A 17,121-nucleotide genomic window follows, 5' to 3' on the forward strand; every position below is an offset into this window, starting at 1 on the left:
GCTAATTCACACTGGCGAATCGATAAACTCGCGCCCTTTTCTAACAGCTCCCTTCTTTTCTTATTTTAAAACTTATTTTCCTCCGTGTTTTCCAATTTTCGGAATTTTTCAAAAAACATTTCTGCAAAATTTTTGAGAAAACTTTTCTAGAAAAAGCTTAGCTCAAATTTTTAAAGAAAAAAAATAAAAAAACAATCAAGAAAAAGTTATTAAGAAAATTTTTATATCAGGACACTAGCGCGTCCGTGAAATAGGATTTTCGAGAAAGAGCTACAACGATCACAAAATTGCTGAGCTTATCTTACCCATAGCAAGCTCTCACCCTCTTTATCCAACACCGCCATTTTGTCACTAACTAAACCATAAATAAAGTAAATTTTTATAAAACTACAGATATTTTAATAAAATTATCACCAACTACAGATTTAAACAATAATTTATAAAACTACTGATTTATCGTCAATTTTATCGTAAAACTATATATATTTTAGTAAAATTATTATAAAAATATAGATCTAAGTAACAATTTATAAAACTACAAATTTAACACCGATTTTATCGTAAAACTACATATTCTAGAGAAATTATTCACAGCTCTGTTACCATAACGACCAGATCTCACTTGCAGTATCACAACAGCTGTTAGCTTATGAATCTATTGTTTTGCGATAAAATTGATATTATATTTGTAGTTTTGTGAAATTATTGTTTATCTATAGTTTTACAATAATTTTGTTAAGTATCAGTAATTTTGTGATAAAATTGTTACTAATTCTATAGTTATATGAAACTATTGTTTGAATGGTAGTTTTATTATTATTTTATTAAAATATCAGTAGTTTTACTAAATCTACTCCATTAAATTTGAAGATCTGTTTGTAGCCCTAGAAGGATTCATCATGCAAAAAGATCGTAGAAGGATAAAGCGATGTCATCGAACAGATTCGCTCTGGGCTGCCACTTTCTTTCCCATTTATAAGGGCAAGGTGAGCACCGCAACACACACAATCTTGGCTCCTGGCGCGCGCGGGGAGAGAGAGGTAGGCAGCCGTTGCTTGGTCGCCGTAGCTAGCTGCCTGCTTCCTCCTGACTCGCGTGAGTAGATGCTCTCATTTCCCTTCCGGCGTCTGCTCGCCTCTGCTCCTTCCTTGGAATCTCGCCCTGCACTTATTCCCTCACCTGTCTCTGCATCCTAGCTTAGCTTCTAGCTAGCGCGCAGACAGCCAGCAAGCGAGCTGCGAGCTAGAGAGACAGAGGTGTGGTTTCTTTCCGTGCGACTGCACCCTGCTGGCCTGCTGCTTTGAAGACTTGCTCAGGTCTCAAAGCACTCAAACCTTGTCCCTTGCTCGCAAACCATTGCCGCCTCATCCTGTTCCGCTTCTCGGGCACCGCGCGCGCAGCACCTGCTCTGTTCACTCTCTCTCTCTTCTCGCAGGCAGGCAGCCTTTCCCTTGCCGGTCGCCATCTGCATTTATATACCCCCTTCTGGTCTCCTGCTTGCCTCTGTGCAGCTACAGTAGTTCAGTGCCGTGCTCGTGACTCGTGAGGTTTCTTCGTTGCTGAGCTGAGGAGAGGGGAGCTCGGAGGGAAGCGGCGATCATGGCGTGGAGCGGCCGGCTCGGAGAGGCCGGGGACAGCGGTCTCGAGCTCAGCCTTGGCCTTCCAGCCTACTTCACCATGCCCTCAGGTTTAAGTTCTTCGTCTTGCTCTGCTCTTGTTTTTCTTGGTAAAAATGGCTCCAAGTTTTGATCTTGATTCTTGACGCCTCTGTTCGCTTGATGGCGCCTCAGGTTTGGCCGGCGGCGAGGAGCCTAGTGACACTTCTGCTTTCCCTCTGCAAGCTGCCAAAGGAAGCAATGGCTCCAAGGCAAGGTTGGTACCGTTGTACCGATACTGAGTTCTCTTCTCCTGTTGCCGCGTCAATCTCTCTTTGATTCCACTATGAAAAAGTTGAATTTTGTATGCTTGCGATGTCGTGCAATCCGTCAGGCCAGCAGCTGCTCCGGTGGTGGGGTGGCCGCCAGTGCGTTCGTTCCGGAGGAACCTCGCCTCCTCCAGACCGCCGCCTCAGTCGTCGTCGGCTCATCAGGATGGCGGAGGCAAAGACGGCGGCGCGAAGGCCGGCGCCGAGCTCGGCCTGTTCGTGAAGATAAACATGGACGGCGTGCCGATCGGGAGGAAGGTCGACCTCAGGGCCTACGGCGGCTACGCCGAGCTCTCCGCCGCCGTCGGCAAGCTCTTCCGCGGCCTGCTCGCCGGTATGTCAGTCCACCCCGCACCATCTCCAAGAACGGCGTCGTGCACCGTACTCTGGCCATGTGCTCGCTCATCATGCAAAAATATTGCGATCGCGCAGCTCAGAGGGATCCAGCCCCGGCCGCCGCAAGCCGACTCCGCGGCGAAGAGGAAGAGGATCTGGTGATCGGCGGCGGCGGTGAGTACACTCTGGTGTACGAGGATGAGGAGGGCGACAGGGTGCTGGTCGGCGACGTCCCGTGGGAGTAAGTCGAAACGATCTGACAGTTTACATCCTCATCAAGAGCTCTGCACTGCATCACGATGTTAATTTCTTCGGATCCTCACATGGCCAAGTGCAATCTCTGCCGCAGGATGTTCGTGGCCACGGCGAAGCGGCTGCGCGTGCTCAAGAGCTCCGACCTGCCGGCGTCGTCGGTGAGTCTCCGCACACTTGAACTTCAGAGTGAAAGTTTTGGCCTGGCAAATCACACCATGTCACTGACGAACTAACCCCCAGTATCGTCGGCCCTTGGCAGTTGAGAGCAGGGGGCAGGAAGAGGGCTGCAGCTGACTGCTGAAGCTGAACCGTGCTCTGCTCCCACGCATCGATGGTCAGCTTGTAAAAATCTCCAAGTGGAGGATGGAGGAGTGCCGCAAAGCTCGGGCCTGCCCTTTTTTGATGTCTCTGTCACGCTGTCAATAGTAGTATGAGAACAAGTCGTAATTGGTATTACGATGGGTCGTGTGATGAAACAGTATTAGTGCTGCTAGTAATTGGAATAGCAACAGTGGTGGTGGTGTTAACGAATCTATGGCCGGTGTTGCCTCTTTTTGGTGTAATTTCTGGATGCATGCGTCTCGTTGGTGTGTGTCGAGCTGATCTAAAATGTGGAGTCGACTTTGACGGTCGTCGTTGAAATCTGAACTCGAACTTGCTTCGTTCCAAGTAGTGCTTCCTGATAGTTTGATGGAACCTGGCACGATTATTACAGAGAGGACGAGAGGTGGTGCAAGAGTTGTTCGGGTGCAAGAGTCTGAATCGGGTTTCTCAGGTGCGGTTGCGAGAGCCCCTCCGCTTTCACGCCGCTGTCCTTGCTCCCGGTTTGTCTCTACTGTTTAGTTTCGGCCGATCGGCGGCGTAGGGTTCGCGTGGCCTTGTGCTGCTAGGCGCTTTTGTTTCTTTCGTGTCATTGCGGTTTAGTGGAACAAGGTGGGTAAAGTTACAGTTGTGGACAGTTTGAGGGTTTTTAATCGAGACATTTTCTTTTTATTTTGAATTAAAAATTGAAACGATCAGACCGGATGGGGGGTGTAGTGTTCCGAGAGGCGATTTTGGCGTCTCGAGACCAGGGGCGATCGACGGGGGATCCTGGCGAGTTCGCCGGAGCTCTGGCTGATGAGTGGGCGGTGGTTGAGCGTGTGACAGCTGACGCATTCCCTGCTACCCCTGAGGCGTGTTTTTGGCTGGTCTCGTCGCGACTGGTGATCGGGTTGCAGGTGCCCAGACCTGCGTCTTCCTGCACTCAGGCTAGTTCTCGAGAGGAGGGGCTCGGAGTGGCAGGATTGCGATTTCATTCAGAGGGGAGCGCAAGGAGGAGTGTTTGTGATGGTGTTGACATTGATGGTCCTCTGAATCCCAGGTCTGGCCCGTCCAAGAGCCTAGTCTGGTCAGGTGTCTCGGCCCGGCCCAAGTGGGCGTTTGGTACTTGCGTTGATGATATCTACGGGCATTCCTGGAGGGATCCAGTCGGCAGTTGGTGGTGGGTTCCGAGAGGGAGCGAACTCGAGGCGACATGGCTAGGGTTTCCAGAGAGAGCAGCGGAGATCCGCTGGTTTGGAGCCTCGACGCGGCGAATTGTTCGTGCGGTGCCGTGAAGAGTGGATTCTCGATCGTTTTGGGCGGTGGTTCGAGGCGATATGAACCGCAACCCTGGGAAGGAGAGGATGGCAGGTGGTCCAACCTATCGATCTGGGGTTAGAGTTGACCCAAATCGTAGGGATGGGCCACCGCGGGGAAGAGATGCTAGAGATGCTAAAGATTGGCGTAGATATGGAAGAGATCAACAACCTCGCAGCGAAGGTAATGTGGTTTTTGGTAGAGATGATTCGGTTTTGGGGGGTAGAGATGGCCATTTCAACACTGTCGGTGAATCAGGAACCAGGGGTCTCCGAATCCCAAGGGCAGGACAGCAATCCGCCACGTGGCGCCATCCCGCGGGGTCTCCTCCGCGAGGTAAAAAAGACTAAGTCCCGGGAGAGGGCGCTCGGGGCCACGGTCAGTGGTCCCCGAGTACCCGGGTTCCCCGATGATCTGCGAAGACTGAAGCGACCGGGGAGAAAGTGCTCGGGGAGGGGAACAGTGACCTCCAAGCACCCAAGTCCCCAGACGACCAGGAGAACCGAGTACCGGGAGAGGTGTGCCCGGGGCTGCGAGCAGTAGCCCCCCGGGCACCCGAGTACCCCGAGGACTCAAGGAAGGTGGTTCTGGGAGAGAGTGCTCGGGACTGCGAGCAGTGGCCCCCGAGCACTCGGTTCCCCGACGACCCAGGAAGCCTCCCGTCAGTGGCCCTCACAGGGGCCCAGCGATGAGGTGTCAGCCAGTGAAAGGCCCGAGGCCGCATTTAAGAGCGCGCGTGGCCTGTCACCTCCAACTGCTCCCACCACGCTCGGTGTCAGTTCCTGTCATATTCTGGCAGAAGGGCGTGGGGACATTTAATGCACGGGTCCCATCCTATGCCATCTGGCGCGCCTCGGGATAGCATTGCGAGACCCGAGGCGTTCCGTCTGCCGCGCTGCTGTGACAGGCGAACAAGACCGGGCGGGCACACCGGGCCACTCTACGGCTGCCCGGTGGGCCCTCTCCACGGCGCCCGTTGCCAGCGCCATCATGACAACTGAAGACCGGGCGCGGGGCGCATTTTCAACCCCCGTCACTTCGCACAGAGGCTATGATGACGCCTTTTTCATTTATGATGTCTTGGAACTTGTGCCCTCCCATTCGGGGCACGCTACCGCCGGCGGGTATTTAAAGCGATCGGCAGCACGGACAAAAGGAGGTCTGAAATCTGAGGAGGCTGAAGGGTGAGTTAATTGGAAGGCAACGCTCGAACTCTCAGACAAGCGCACCTAGAGCCAACAGGCACATACAGATTGAAGAACACCTTCGTACGAGCATAGAAACCGAAGAACAAGGAGCCCCAGGCTCTAGGATAGACATACATTCTTGTAACTAGCACATTCCTGAGAGACATTCTCAGGGCATTTATAGCATCTACACAGGAGTAGGGTGTTACGCGCAGTGCGGCCCGAACCTGTCAAAAAATCCCCCAGGGCATTTACTCTTTTCTGCATTAGATCATTCCTCATCACCTGCCATTGCATTCATATCCATTTATTTCTCCAGCAAACATATTCAGAATCATCCCCCTGGCCGAATCTCTAAAAAGGGGTCCCTCAGGATCCCTGCGATAGGAGCTAACCCTCCGATAAACACCAGTAGAGATGGATCTTCTGGATATGATAGAGTTGGGCAAAGGAACAATAATCGAGAGGGGTGACAGCAGTTGGATAGAGATTCAGATCTGCAGAAGTTTGATGGAGAGTGCTCTGCTCACTCTGGTTTAGGTGATGGTGCGTTTCGACATTCCAAGAAGAGAAGACTTGATGAGCGGGATGAGAGTTCTGTAGAGTTGGAACAAGATTTGCACAACAAACTCAAAAGAGACCAAGAGGACAAACGCAAAGGATTGGTGGATTTTTCAAAATCTGCGGGACAGGAGGGCAAAGAGAAGATCCTTGGTTCCAATGCTGTTGAGATGTTTTGTTATAACTGCAATGAACCTGGTCATCACAGAGCAGTTTGTACTAAGCCTCCCCTCTGTTACAGCTGTAAGAAGACTGGGCACAAAGCTACATCATGTCCAAAAAAAAAGGGGGATGAGGGTCTGTGGTTTTGGTATTTCAGGCATGGGTTTCTATAGTATGCATATCCCTTTTGGGAAGAAAGCTGGGAATAACAAAGAGGTTTGGGGAGTGATGACTATTGAGAGAGGAAAAACAACTGTGGAGATTGTCAATAAAGAGATGGTTCATCTGTTTAGAGGTCAAAAAGGGTGGCAAATCAGACAAAGGTCTGAGCATGAATTTATGATCACCTTTCCAGATGATGATATGAGGTATCAGTTGACCAGATTCAAAGGCTTTGAATTCCAAAATGTTGATAATTCTGTGATTAAAGCCAATGTGAAGCCCACTGAGATGTCTGCAGAGGCTTCTAGTTTTCTAGAGGTGATTTGGGTCAAAGCTTATGGCATCCTTGACTATGCCAAATATGATGAAGTTGTCACTGAGTTAGCTTTCTTAGTGGGTGATCCTATAGAAGTTGATGAGCATTCCTTGAATAAACCTGGACCTGTCACTCATGTCAAATTAGAGGGGAAACTGAGGTTTTTATAAATGGTGCTGGGCATAAGATATCATGGAAGGTTGAGCCTGCTGGCAAACATGATCCCCCTCCATCTGACAACTCCTCTTCCAAATTTGACAGACATGGTGATAAGGATGAGGATGATGCAGAAGATTCGGGGGAGGATTCCATAGGTAGCCATGATTCGGGTTTTAGAAGACTAATGCATGAACATGGTGAACAGGGTACCAGTAAAGAGGGAACAGCAAAGAAGGAAAAAGCAATACCTCCAATACCAAAAAACAAACTGAAGATGAGTGCGTTGATAAGCTGAAGGTGAATGATGATGAGGATATAAATGAGGTGGTTACTGAAACTTCTATGTCTCAAGAGTTGGAGGTGGAGAATAAACAGATAGAACTTGAGCAATCATTAGATCCTGGTGTACAAGAAGTTATACATGATCATTTGGATATCACTGACTCTCAAGATCTTACACAGAATACAGTTGAAGATGACATTGAAGAAGATCTAGTGAACTATGAGGTGGATCCCTTAGAATAGGAAAAGGAGGAGATGCTGAAATTGGAGGCCAGAGTGGAAGAGAGAGCTAAAAAGATTGATCCACTACTGAACTTGAACCCAATCATAGATGCTCAGATGATACCTATTGAACATGGGTTAGAGTTGGGAGAATGTGAAGGTGTGAAGCCTGCTCAGCCATCCACAATAAAAGCAAATCATGTTGAGGCAGGATTTACACCTGTTACATATAAGAGAAGAGGGGTCCCTGTAATTGCACAAAGGAAAAGCTCTAGGATTTCTGGAGATGGAGCTCCTGTTCAATGTAAAGCTGAAGCAATCAAGAGGATGAGGAATGAGATCACAGATACTTCTAAACATAATACTTCTGTTGTTTTTAATTCTATTGATCCTTTACAGTTAGCTAGGGTTGCTTTAGCTAGCAAGATTGATGTGGGTCAAGATGAGCAAACAATTTTCAATAATATCTCTACTATTCAAGCAAGAGAGATAGCAAGGGCAACCCTTGCTGAAGCCATGGAAAGACTAGAAGAATCTAAGAAGCAACTTCTTGGTTCTGAATCAAAAATAGAGGTTGATGGAGCAGAAGAGAAGAGAAATTGCCCAACAAAGGAGATTGAGGTGGCTGGTAGTAAAAAGACTGATATGAGCTTGGAGATGAATTTAGAGTTGATTCCCTCTCCAGGCTCAGAGTCAGTAAAGAAGAAGAAAATGAGAAAGGCAGTGTGCAAAAAGAAGGTGGGGGTGAGGATAATAAATAAATAATGATAATTCTCTTCTGGAATATTAGAGGGTTGGGAGCAAAAGGGAGACGAAGACAACTGAAATATATTCTGACCTTCCATAGAGTAGATATTCTCTGTCTACAAGAAACTATTAAAGAAGAGTATACCATTAGAGAATTGAAAGAGTTGGTTAATGGTCACAGTTTCTCTTGGAATTGGACTGCTGCTCATGGTCATTCTGGAGGAACTTTGATAGGTGTTAGAGAGGAGACTTTTAATGCGTTAGAGATGGATAATTGTGAATTTTTCTCGAGTGTCACCATAAAAAGTAAAAAAGATAATTTTGTCTGGGAAGTGATTAATGTTTATGGCCCAGTTCAGATAGAAAGAAAACCTACTTTCCTGCAGGAATTATACCAGAAAATTCTTAGAGCTAATAACTCTCTTTTGATTGGTGGAGATTTCAACTTCATCAGATATGCACATGAGAAGTCTTCAGATAATATTATCTTTTTTTGCATGGAGATGTTCAATAGTTTTATTGATGATGCAGCTTTGAGAGAGATGCATAAGGGTGGTAGTAGGTTTACTTGGACTAGTAAGTAAGAAGTCCCTATTAGATGTAATCTGAATAGAGTTTTCACAACTCAAGGTTGGGATCTCTTCTACCCCTTGCCTCTTGCAATTCTTTGCTTCGAATTGGATCTGACCATAATCCAATTTTGGTTGACACTTGTGATGATAAGAAGCTTAACAAACATCCTTTTAGATTTGAAGCAGCTTGGCTTACTCAAGAAGGGTTTAGGGAGTTTGTGTTCAAGAAAATTCCTGACAGAGGGAATCTCCAAATGCAAGATTACTGGAAATTGTTAAAAACTTCACTTAGAAGAGCTTGCAAGGGCTGGGGTGTAAATCATGGGAGCCAGCGACCAAAAAGCTAATATGACTGATCTCAGCCCTCAAGAATGGAGGGTCAGGTACCAATTAGAGGCTGAGTTAGAAAAAATTTACAACTATGAGGAAATTCTATGGCAAGAGAGATGTGGTGAAAAATGGATTTTAAAAGGGGACTCTAATACTGGTTTTTTCCATGGAGTTACCAATGGTAGGAAAAGAAAATGTTCCATTTTCTCTTTAAAGAATCATATTGAGAGCTACTATAAATCGCTATTTGGTAAAGAAAACAGCGAAGGTCCAACTTTATCTGCTGATATTTGGTCTGAAAGTAGCGCCTTATCACATGAGGAGGCTAATAGTCTTGTTCAACCCTTTTCTGTTGATGAGATTGAGAAAGCTATTAAAGAGATGAGATCTAATTCCGCTAATGGCCTAGATGGGTTATCAGTTTCTTTCTATAAACATTTTTGGGAGCAATTGAAATACACTTTGGTAGAGATGTTTGATCTGTTTCATAAAGGTGAGTTTAACCTCCATAGATTGAATTATCGGCTGACTAGTTTGATTACAAAGTTGAAAGAGGCAAACAATATCAAACAATATAGACCTATCTATCTTCTGAATGTGGATTACAAGATTTTTACCAAAGTTTTGACCTTGAGGCTGACTCCTCTAGCAGACAATCATTAACAAGTTCCAGACTGCCTTCATTCCTGGGAGATATATTTTAGATGGTACAGTCGTCTTACATGAAGTCTTGCATGAACTGGAAGTGACCAAAAAGTCAGGGATTATCCTGAAACTGGATTTTGAAAAGGCATATGATAAGGTGCCTTGGAGCTTCTTAGAGGAAGTCCTGAGAAGGAAACAATTCTTAGATAAATGGATTGATTGGATCAAGCAAGCGGTGGAGGGTGGTAGAGTTGGCATTAATATCAATGGCTCCCCTAGAGAGTATTTTAGAACTTTCAAAGGCTTGAAACAGGGTGACCCCCTTTCTCCTTTGCTTTTCAACTTGGTGGCAGATGCTCTTGATGCTATTCTCAATAATGCCAAAAAAGAGGGGCTGATAAAAGGTCTGATAACTAATTTGATCCCTGGGGGTATTACACACCTTCAATATGCAGATGACATTGTTATTCTATTAGAGCTGGATGAGCAGTCTGTCGTTTATACAAAATTTCTGCTGTATTGTTTTGAGAGTTTGTCTGGTTTGAAAATCAATTATGAGAAGAGTGAGATGATGGTGGTGGGTGCTTCTGGCCTGGAACAAATTAGAGTTGCTAACATGTTTAACTGTAAAGTGGGAGTTTTTCCTATAAAGTACCTGCGAATTCCTGTTAGTGATAATTGCTTGAGAGTTAAAGAGCTGATGTTTGTTAGGCATAAGGTTCAAAAGAGGATGGGAACATGGCAGTGCATGTATCTCTCCTCTGGTGGTAAAACTGTCTTGATTCAATCCTGTCTGAGCTCTATCCCTATTTATACTATGGGGATGTATCTTCTTCCAGATGCTGTTCACAAAAAGATGGATTCCTCAAGATCAAATTCTTTTTAAGAGGTATCATATGGTCAAGGGGGAGGTTTTAGCTAGTCCAAAAGAGTATGTTGGGCTGGGCATTATTGATACTAGAGTGATGAATGTTTGCCTTCTATCCAAATGGATTATGAAATTGGAAAGAGGTGATTGGGGTCCTGCTTGTGACCTTTTGAGGAAGAAATACCTAGGAGATGGAGGCTTTTTCAGTTGTAATAAATCTGGAGGTTCTTAGTTCTGGAAAGGTTTGTGTGCTATTAAAAAATATACAACCTTGGGTCTGGTCTATATTTTGGGGGATGGAAAGAAAATCAGATTTTTGCTTGATGTTTGGTTGGACTCATGTCCTCTTAAGATCAGATTTGAGAGACTTTTCAACATCTGTTTCTAACTGAATGCAACAGTACATCAGGTTCTTGGTCAGGGTTCCACTAATCCCACTTTTAGAAGATCATTTGTCCCTCAGGAAGTGAAAGAATGGGAGATATTACTGTCTGTCATTAGTAGTATTAATCTGTCTGATGAACAAGATTCTGTTATTTGGGCCTTGGACAAAACTGGGAAATTCAGTACCTCTTCTCTGTATAAGCATATTACTTTCCCAGGAGTTAGAGATGAGAGGATGATGGAGATCTGGGATTGTTATCTGCCTCTAAAGATTAAAATCTTCTTGTGGTCCCTTCACAAAAATAGGATCTCCTCTACTAATCAGTTAATTATCAAAGGGTGGAAGGGTGGTGAATGTTGCAAACTTTGTGGTGTTAAAGAGACTGCGGACCACATAATGTTCCAATACCCTATTGCTCAGTTTGTTTAGTGTGTTCGCCGTGATGCCTTTCATTGGCTTCATTTACCAGATTCTCTGATGCTTTTTAGAGAGTTACTCCTTGATGCTAGAAGTTATAAAGCTAATTTGCTTCTTATGTTTCTTCTTAGATCTATTTGTTGGACTCTTTGGCTAACTTGAAACGATTTTGTTTTCCAAAACAAGATTTGCGTTTCCCCTCAGGCGATCATATACAGGGTGATTTCGTTCATGAGGAGGTGGAGGGTGCTGACTAAGGCGGGCGATCGGATCCATCTAGATGACATAGTGCAAAAACTCAAGATGGAGGTGGACAATATCCAACAACAACTTTTGTTAACTTGGATCCCTACTGAGATTGGATAGTGTTTTTCTAGTAGCATAACTGTCTGAGTTCTTTTTGTCTAAAGACTGATCGGTGGCCCTTGTCGCAAGTTGTTTGAGTTGTTTCTTTGTAGAGCTATCTGATAGATGTGGTTCGCACTGGATATTTTTGCTTTTCTGTAAGCAAGATTAATGTTGTGGACTCTATTTTGCTTTCTATAAAGCGGGGCCAAGCCTTTGGTCCAATTAAAAATAAATATTTAAATTATTTTATTTTAACCTACAGGTTTTAACTCTTACATGTATCTTAGAGCTAGACCTCTGTTAAAAAGAAAATGAGTTTAGTTTGATTATGTTAGGATTTAGATGGCCCAATAGGGGCCGCCCCTCTAAGCTTGATTTTTATACTTTTCCCCCTCAGTGGCAGGCTCTAACAGAATATGACTTTGAACTTCATTACCGAAGTAGGGCCTAAGCAAGTACTTCAATCTAGCAAGATCAATTCTTTTGTTTTTACAATATGCATGTATGTAATGAGTTGTATATAAAAGCTCAATAACTTAACAGATCAATGTCATTCAAACTTATTTTATCTATTATTATTCGAGAACGCGCCACGAGCTACCAAACTCGACGGGAAATGGCGCAATCGAACGAGATGACGATGGGGATGCTCACTGAGGGATTCATGGCAACAGGAGATGACTCGGTGGTGGTCGACGACGCAGAGAAGCGGCGGCAGGGATCAGAGCTCGATGGGAACTCGGCTACGGCGACGGAGAAGCGGATTTGACAGTCGGTGAAGCTTCCTCTGGGTCCTGCGATGCCGGAGGGACGATCAGTGTGCCTCGGGGCGCAACGGGGAGAGCTAGCGATGGAGAGGTGATGACGGTGCTCACCAGAGCTCGGCGGGAAGGGTCGTGCGGCGATAGAACAACGTCGAGGGGCGGTAGAGAAGACTCATCGCGTTCCTGCAAAGCCGATGACGACCTTAGAAGCACCGGATAGGGCTCGGCTGCGGCGGTTGACGCTCGGCGAAGCTCTGTGGCTGGCAATGGCAATGGCATGATTTGGGGCGGCGGGGTGGAGGGAGAACGGGAGGACGACGGGGTGCTGTAGAGGCTATTTTATAGTGCGGAGTGGGGCCGTTGCAGAGTCGTGGGGTACGGAGGCGGAACGTGGGTGCGGTTTTCGGCCGGCTGGTGCGAGCGTGATTGCAGCACGGCAACATGAGAGGGATGACATGCGGGGCCCACGCATCAGCGAGAGGAAGGGAGGGGAGCGAGCTGGGCTTCAGTGCTCGAGGAGATGGACCGGAACGACGAGAAAACGGGCGTCACATGGTGAGATTGAGTTGAAGACAGCTGCCCACCTCACCTGGGTCAAAAAACAAGAAGCTTTGTTCGAAAAACTGGTTATCTTGTTGTAACCCGGACCTTTCCTCTCGTTGTCTACTGTAGCCTAATTAAAGCTCGCAAGTTCTTCAGGACAGTGATCTCCTATATCCTTCCGCAGGGATAAGGTCAATTGACGCAAAGCTAACGCTATAAAGAAGCCTGAATTGAGGGTTACTGAAGTGTCTTGGTCGTCGTAATGCCAGTGTTACCTAGATATTCATATCCAATTTTTTTTTCCAAATCCGACACCTAAATACAAGTCAGATTTCAACACCCATATCGGTTTCCATACTCGTATCCGTATCAATGGATGTCCCGTTGAAGGGTGGGTTCAGATTCGATCTGTGCCAAAGGAATGACATGCTGGAGAAGAAGGGCCTCAAGGTTCCTGGTTTCAGAAAGACAGGGAACTACAATTGTCGGTCTGGTTTTTGCGGTATGTGGGATTCAGGCTTCAACCCCCTAAGCCCCTACTTTCTGGAACTTAGCTGAATGAATATCACATATAGCATTAGTTATAAAGCAATATTAGTATTGCGGTTTGTGTAGCCCTGCTGTAGGACTTGTTCAGCGTACAGATCATAATTATCTGTTGCGTTATCACAATAGTTTTATCTTTGTATAGCCTGTGAAATCAGTTGATGGGGGTTTCTAATAGAATGACTCGGTATGTAATGTAGCTGATTAATACAACTACTCGTTTGTTGACTGTTTTTTCCATAGAAATTATGGCGGCCACCCACACATGTATGGCTGAGAAAGTAACCGTCGTGTGGTAATAAACTTATAATGTATTATGATAGTGGGTCATCCTTGAAGTTTGCACTTGCAAAGTGACTATTTTGCTTCTTGTGGCATAGTTATCATCAAGAGGACAAATGTAATTTGGATCACGGTATGTTCTTTTCTAGGATGGTGTTCTTCTTGGGGCAGACACAAGGGCGACTGAGGACTCTATAGTGTCTGGTATATGGGTTTCACATGTCAGTGAAAAAATTCTGAAACTAGATATTTTATTTGCCTCCAAAATTTGCGAAATTTCGAAATTTTTAATCCGTGATACCACCACTTTCAATTCGGAGCTGACATCTCTGATCTGACTTGGTATGTCATTATATTGAAGATATCAAGGTCATGTTAGTGCCGCCCTTGTTCTTGGTGGAGTTGAGTGTACTGGACCACATCTACACACAATGAGTAGAATTATTTGTCTGATGCTCCACAAATATAAATTCATACTACGATATTATTGACTTCGTCATGCACAGGTTTATCCACATGGTTCAACAGACACTCTACCATTTGCCACAATGGGTTCAGGGTCCCTTGCTGCAATGCCAGTTTTTGAATCGAAGTACAAAGAAGGCCTCACAGTAAGTGCCACTCCCTTATAGGTTGTACAGTTTTTTTGTTTAAATTTCTGGTGTCTTTTTTGTGTCAAGTTCTCAATATTGTTGCTGTTAACCTCTCTGCTCCCCCTGGGAATCTTTATCTTTGTTGTACAGTTAACTTTTTATAAAATTTATACTGTGGGGTCCTCCCCAACAGTTCTTTTGTCAAAAAAATTGTTATTGCTGCTGTTGCATGTATTCTAGTGCCTTTTCTTGATTACATTATTCATATAAATAAAGTCAAACCAGATGATAGTGATATCTGATATTCCTACATTGTTGATTCGAAACCTTGTTTTTTTCTCTGACTTCAATTATGTCTCCTTGTATAGGGAGGAGGGAATACCAACTTTTATCAGAAGCAATTTGCGCTGGTATCTTCGATGACTTGGGTGGTGGCAGCAATGTTGATGTTTGTGTAATTACATGGTATCTAGACTATCTGACAAGAACTGTATGCAATCGGTTAAAAATGCCATGCTCTGCAGAGTGAGGTCTCTATAGAAGCAAGTGAATTGTGAAGGTACTCTAGAAAAACATCTCATCTGACTAGTGTCCCATTGATGTTGCCAGGGTAAAACCGAATACTTGAGGAACCACCAGTTGCCAAATCCAAGATCTTACGTCAGCTCCAAGGGATACAGATTTGTCCAAGGACAGACTGGTAAGAACTTGCATCACTTCCATTGGTGTTTCGAATTGTTATCATTTCACTATTACGTAGGGTTGTGACCAATGGGGCACTTTTAGTTATAGCCCATTCTTTTGTTTGCAGAGGTATTATCCACGAAGATCACCCATTGAAACCGAAGGCCGAGATTACCGTCGGGGATGCGATGGAAGAGTGATCATGTATGCTGGTTCTATACTAGTGGTTCAGAGCTAGGTTGTGTCTAGTATGTTTGTAGGAAACTTGACCAAAGGAGGCAATCCCTTTTTTTCTTCTTTACTGTAGTGCTGAATTCAATGCAGAATGTTATGGTATAGTGAGAAACCAAGTTCAAATATGTCTCGTTTTTCTTGTGATGAGTGATTGACATTGTCATTTATTTGGTTTGATGATCTTCGGTTTTACATGAGCTTTGATGTGATTTGAGATTTCATTTGAGCATAATGATTATGGACTAATTGGAATTAGAGTTGGAGATACGTGTTTGCTTGTCTCATGGTGTGCAGGTGATGGATGCAACTTGGCGGTCGACGGGGGGATGATCAGGGCCAAACGGAGTGTTTGGTGCCAGACGATCAAGGAGGCCGGGCGGAGTCAAGGGTGATCCTAGCTAAACACGTGGAGGTCAAGCAAAGCATTGAAAGTGGATGGAGAGAGTGTGTTGATAAAGTCAAGCGAAAGGGATACCGGTGCAAGTGACAAGGCGGCCCGAAGGATCGGGAGCGGGAGAGACTTGCCGACGGTCAGGATCGCATGACGGAATACACGCGTCAACATCGAAGCGTTTGCTTAAGGTGTAAGCAAGGCGGTGAGTCACGCTTTGAGAAGCGTGCAGGCGGTTTCGCGGTTTGGCCTCAAAACCGTGGGAGGACTGGAGGAGTATGTGGCACTATCGCGAAGCTTGCGTCGAGGCGAAGCTAAGTCATGAAGGCGTCGCGGCCATCCGATGAATGGAGAAGAAAATGGACCAAAATGCCCTCGGTGGTAGGTAGGAGTGCACTACAAGAGAGGGGTATTTTTGGGAAAAGCTAGGAAACTTAAGGGCCAAATTTCCTAGGCCTATAAATAGAGGAGTAGGGCTAGAGAGAGCTTGAAACCAGCCACTTGAGCCCCTTGTGCCACTCATTTGAAAGCCTTAGAGCTAGATTTTTAGAGCAGAGAAGGATGAGTGCTTAGCCTATGTAATAGGTGAGAGTTTTGAGAGATAAATTTTTGTAATCCGTCTAAAATAGGGCTGACCTCTTTGAGTAATTAAGTTTATGTTTTTGCATATGCTTGAATTCCCCTCCTTCTAGTTTCCCTCTATTGGTTCCCTTGCAAGTTTGCAAGTTTTTCGATTTTTGGTTTTGATTTTCGTTTTGGTTTTTGGGCTGAAATTTCAGCACCTTGTGAGATCATTCTTCTTGTTGCTAGAGGCATAAAAACTCACATACGAGTGTATGCTCATGGGTCTTGAGTACCCTTACCTCTAGATCATCAACTTGGAGAGGTTTCTTGCCCAGTGATCTTTTTCTTTGAGCTGTAATATTTCACCTTTGTAGGGTTATTTTTCTTGATGCTAATGGCTTAAATACTCACATACTCATGTATTTGAGCGGGTCTTGAGTCTCCTTGCCACTAGACTATCATCTTGGAGGATAACTTTGTCCGGTGTCCATCTTATCTAATTTCTTTGGAAGTTGTGATTTTTTGTGCACAAAGACACAAGGAATGGTCCTGAATAGAACCTATGGTTCATATTCCATCTGTGGAGTCATGTTGCCATAGACGTAGTCTTCTTGCTTTGTCTCTTTAATTCTTTTGCTTCCGCTTGAGCGTTTTGAAGTGCGTTGGGTGAGAAATAGGAAAAGGCCATCTATTTCGAAAAAAATTGTCGATGCGACTATTCACCCCCCCTCTAGTCGCCATTCTTGTTCCTACATATAGTTATGCCTTTCGTTTTGAGATTTTGTAAATTTACAAGCACTGATTACTTTTTTCTGATATCGTTGGCTAAACCTGAATGATTTACCATAGGATTAACTCGTTCTATGTAATTTCTACCATGAATGCTTAAAACAAACTTAAATGGTTAACAAATGCAAATGGTATACAAGATGGGGGTTTAGGCCATCTCCAAAGGAGACTTCATCCGCCGGCTGCATCCCTGTTGATGTACCTTTTGCCGATCGACTCTCCTGTAACGCTCT

General features: G+C 45.0%; 1 protein-coding gene across 5 annotated transcripts; it reads left to right on the top strand.

Annotated features, from left to right (window-relative positions):
* The first annotated feature begins 959 nt into the window (after positions 1 to 959).
* Positions 960 to 13,986, top strand: LOC133898355 (auxin-responsive protein IAA16-like). Of its 5 annotated transcripts, XM_062339026.1 has the most exons (7): positions 960 to 1,316; positions 1,512 to 1,687; positions 1,791 to 1,872; positions 1,990 to 2,258; positions 2,357 to 2,501; positions 2,610 to 2,673; positions 13,783 to 13,986. In XM_062339026.1, exons 2-7 carry the CDS (start codon positions 1,600 to 1,602, stop codon positions 13,969 to 13,971), a joined length of 837 nt encoding a protein of 278 aa, XP_062195010.1. In that variant the 5' UTR covers positions 960 to 1,316; positions 1,512 to 1,599; the 3' UTR covers positions 13,972 to 13,986. The 5 variants fall into 5 exon arrangements, with proteins under 5 accessions (XP_062195010.1, XP_062195018.1, XP_062195033.1 ...); XM_062339034.1 differs by lacking the exon at positions 13,783 to 13,986 and adding an exon at positions 11,337 to 11,565 and having other exon boundaries at positions 961 to 1,687; XM_062339049.1 differs by lacking the exon at positions 13,783 to 13,986 and adding an exon at positions 2,756 to 3,078 and having other exon boundaries at positions 969 to 1,687.
* Positions 13,987 to 17,121: the final 3,135 nt, after the last annotated feature.

The sequence above is a fragment of the Phragmites australis genome, chromosome 2 (genome assembly GCF_958298935.1).
Source record: "Phragmites australis chromosome 2, lpPhrAust1.1, whole genome shotgun sequence".
Taxonomy (NCBI): Eukaryota; Viridiplantae; Streptophyta; class Magnoliopsida; order Poales; family Poaceae; genus Phragmites; species Phragmites australis.

Bases quoted from the DNA above. Each gene is read 5' to 3' on its own strand.
- LOC133898355 (XM_062339026.1), top strand. From the start codon at position 1,600: ATGGCGTGGAGCGGCCGGCTCGGAGAGGCCGGGGACAGCGGTCTCGAG. The intron at 2,259-2,356 runs GTATGTCAGTCC...GCGATCGCGCAG, and splicing joins CTTCCGCGGCCTGCTCGCCG to CTCAGAGGGATCCAGCCCCG. The intron at 2,502-2,609 runs GTAAGTCGAAAC...TCTCTGCCGCAG, and splicing joins GTCGGCGACGTCCCGTGGGA to GATGTTCGTGGCCACGGCGA.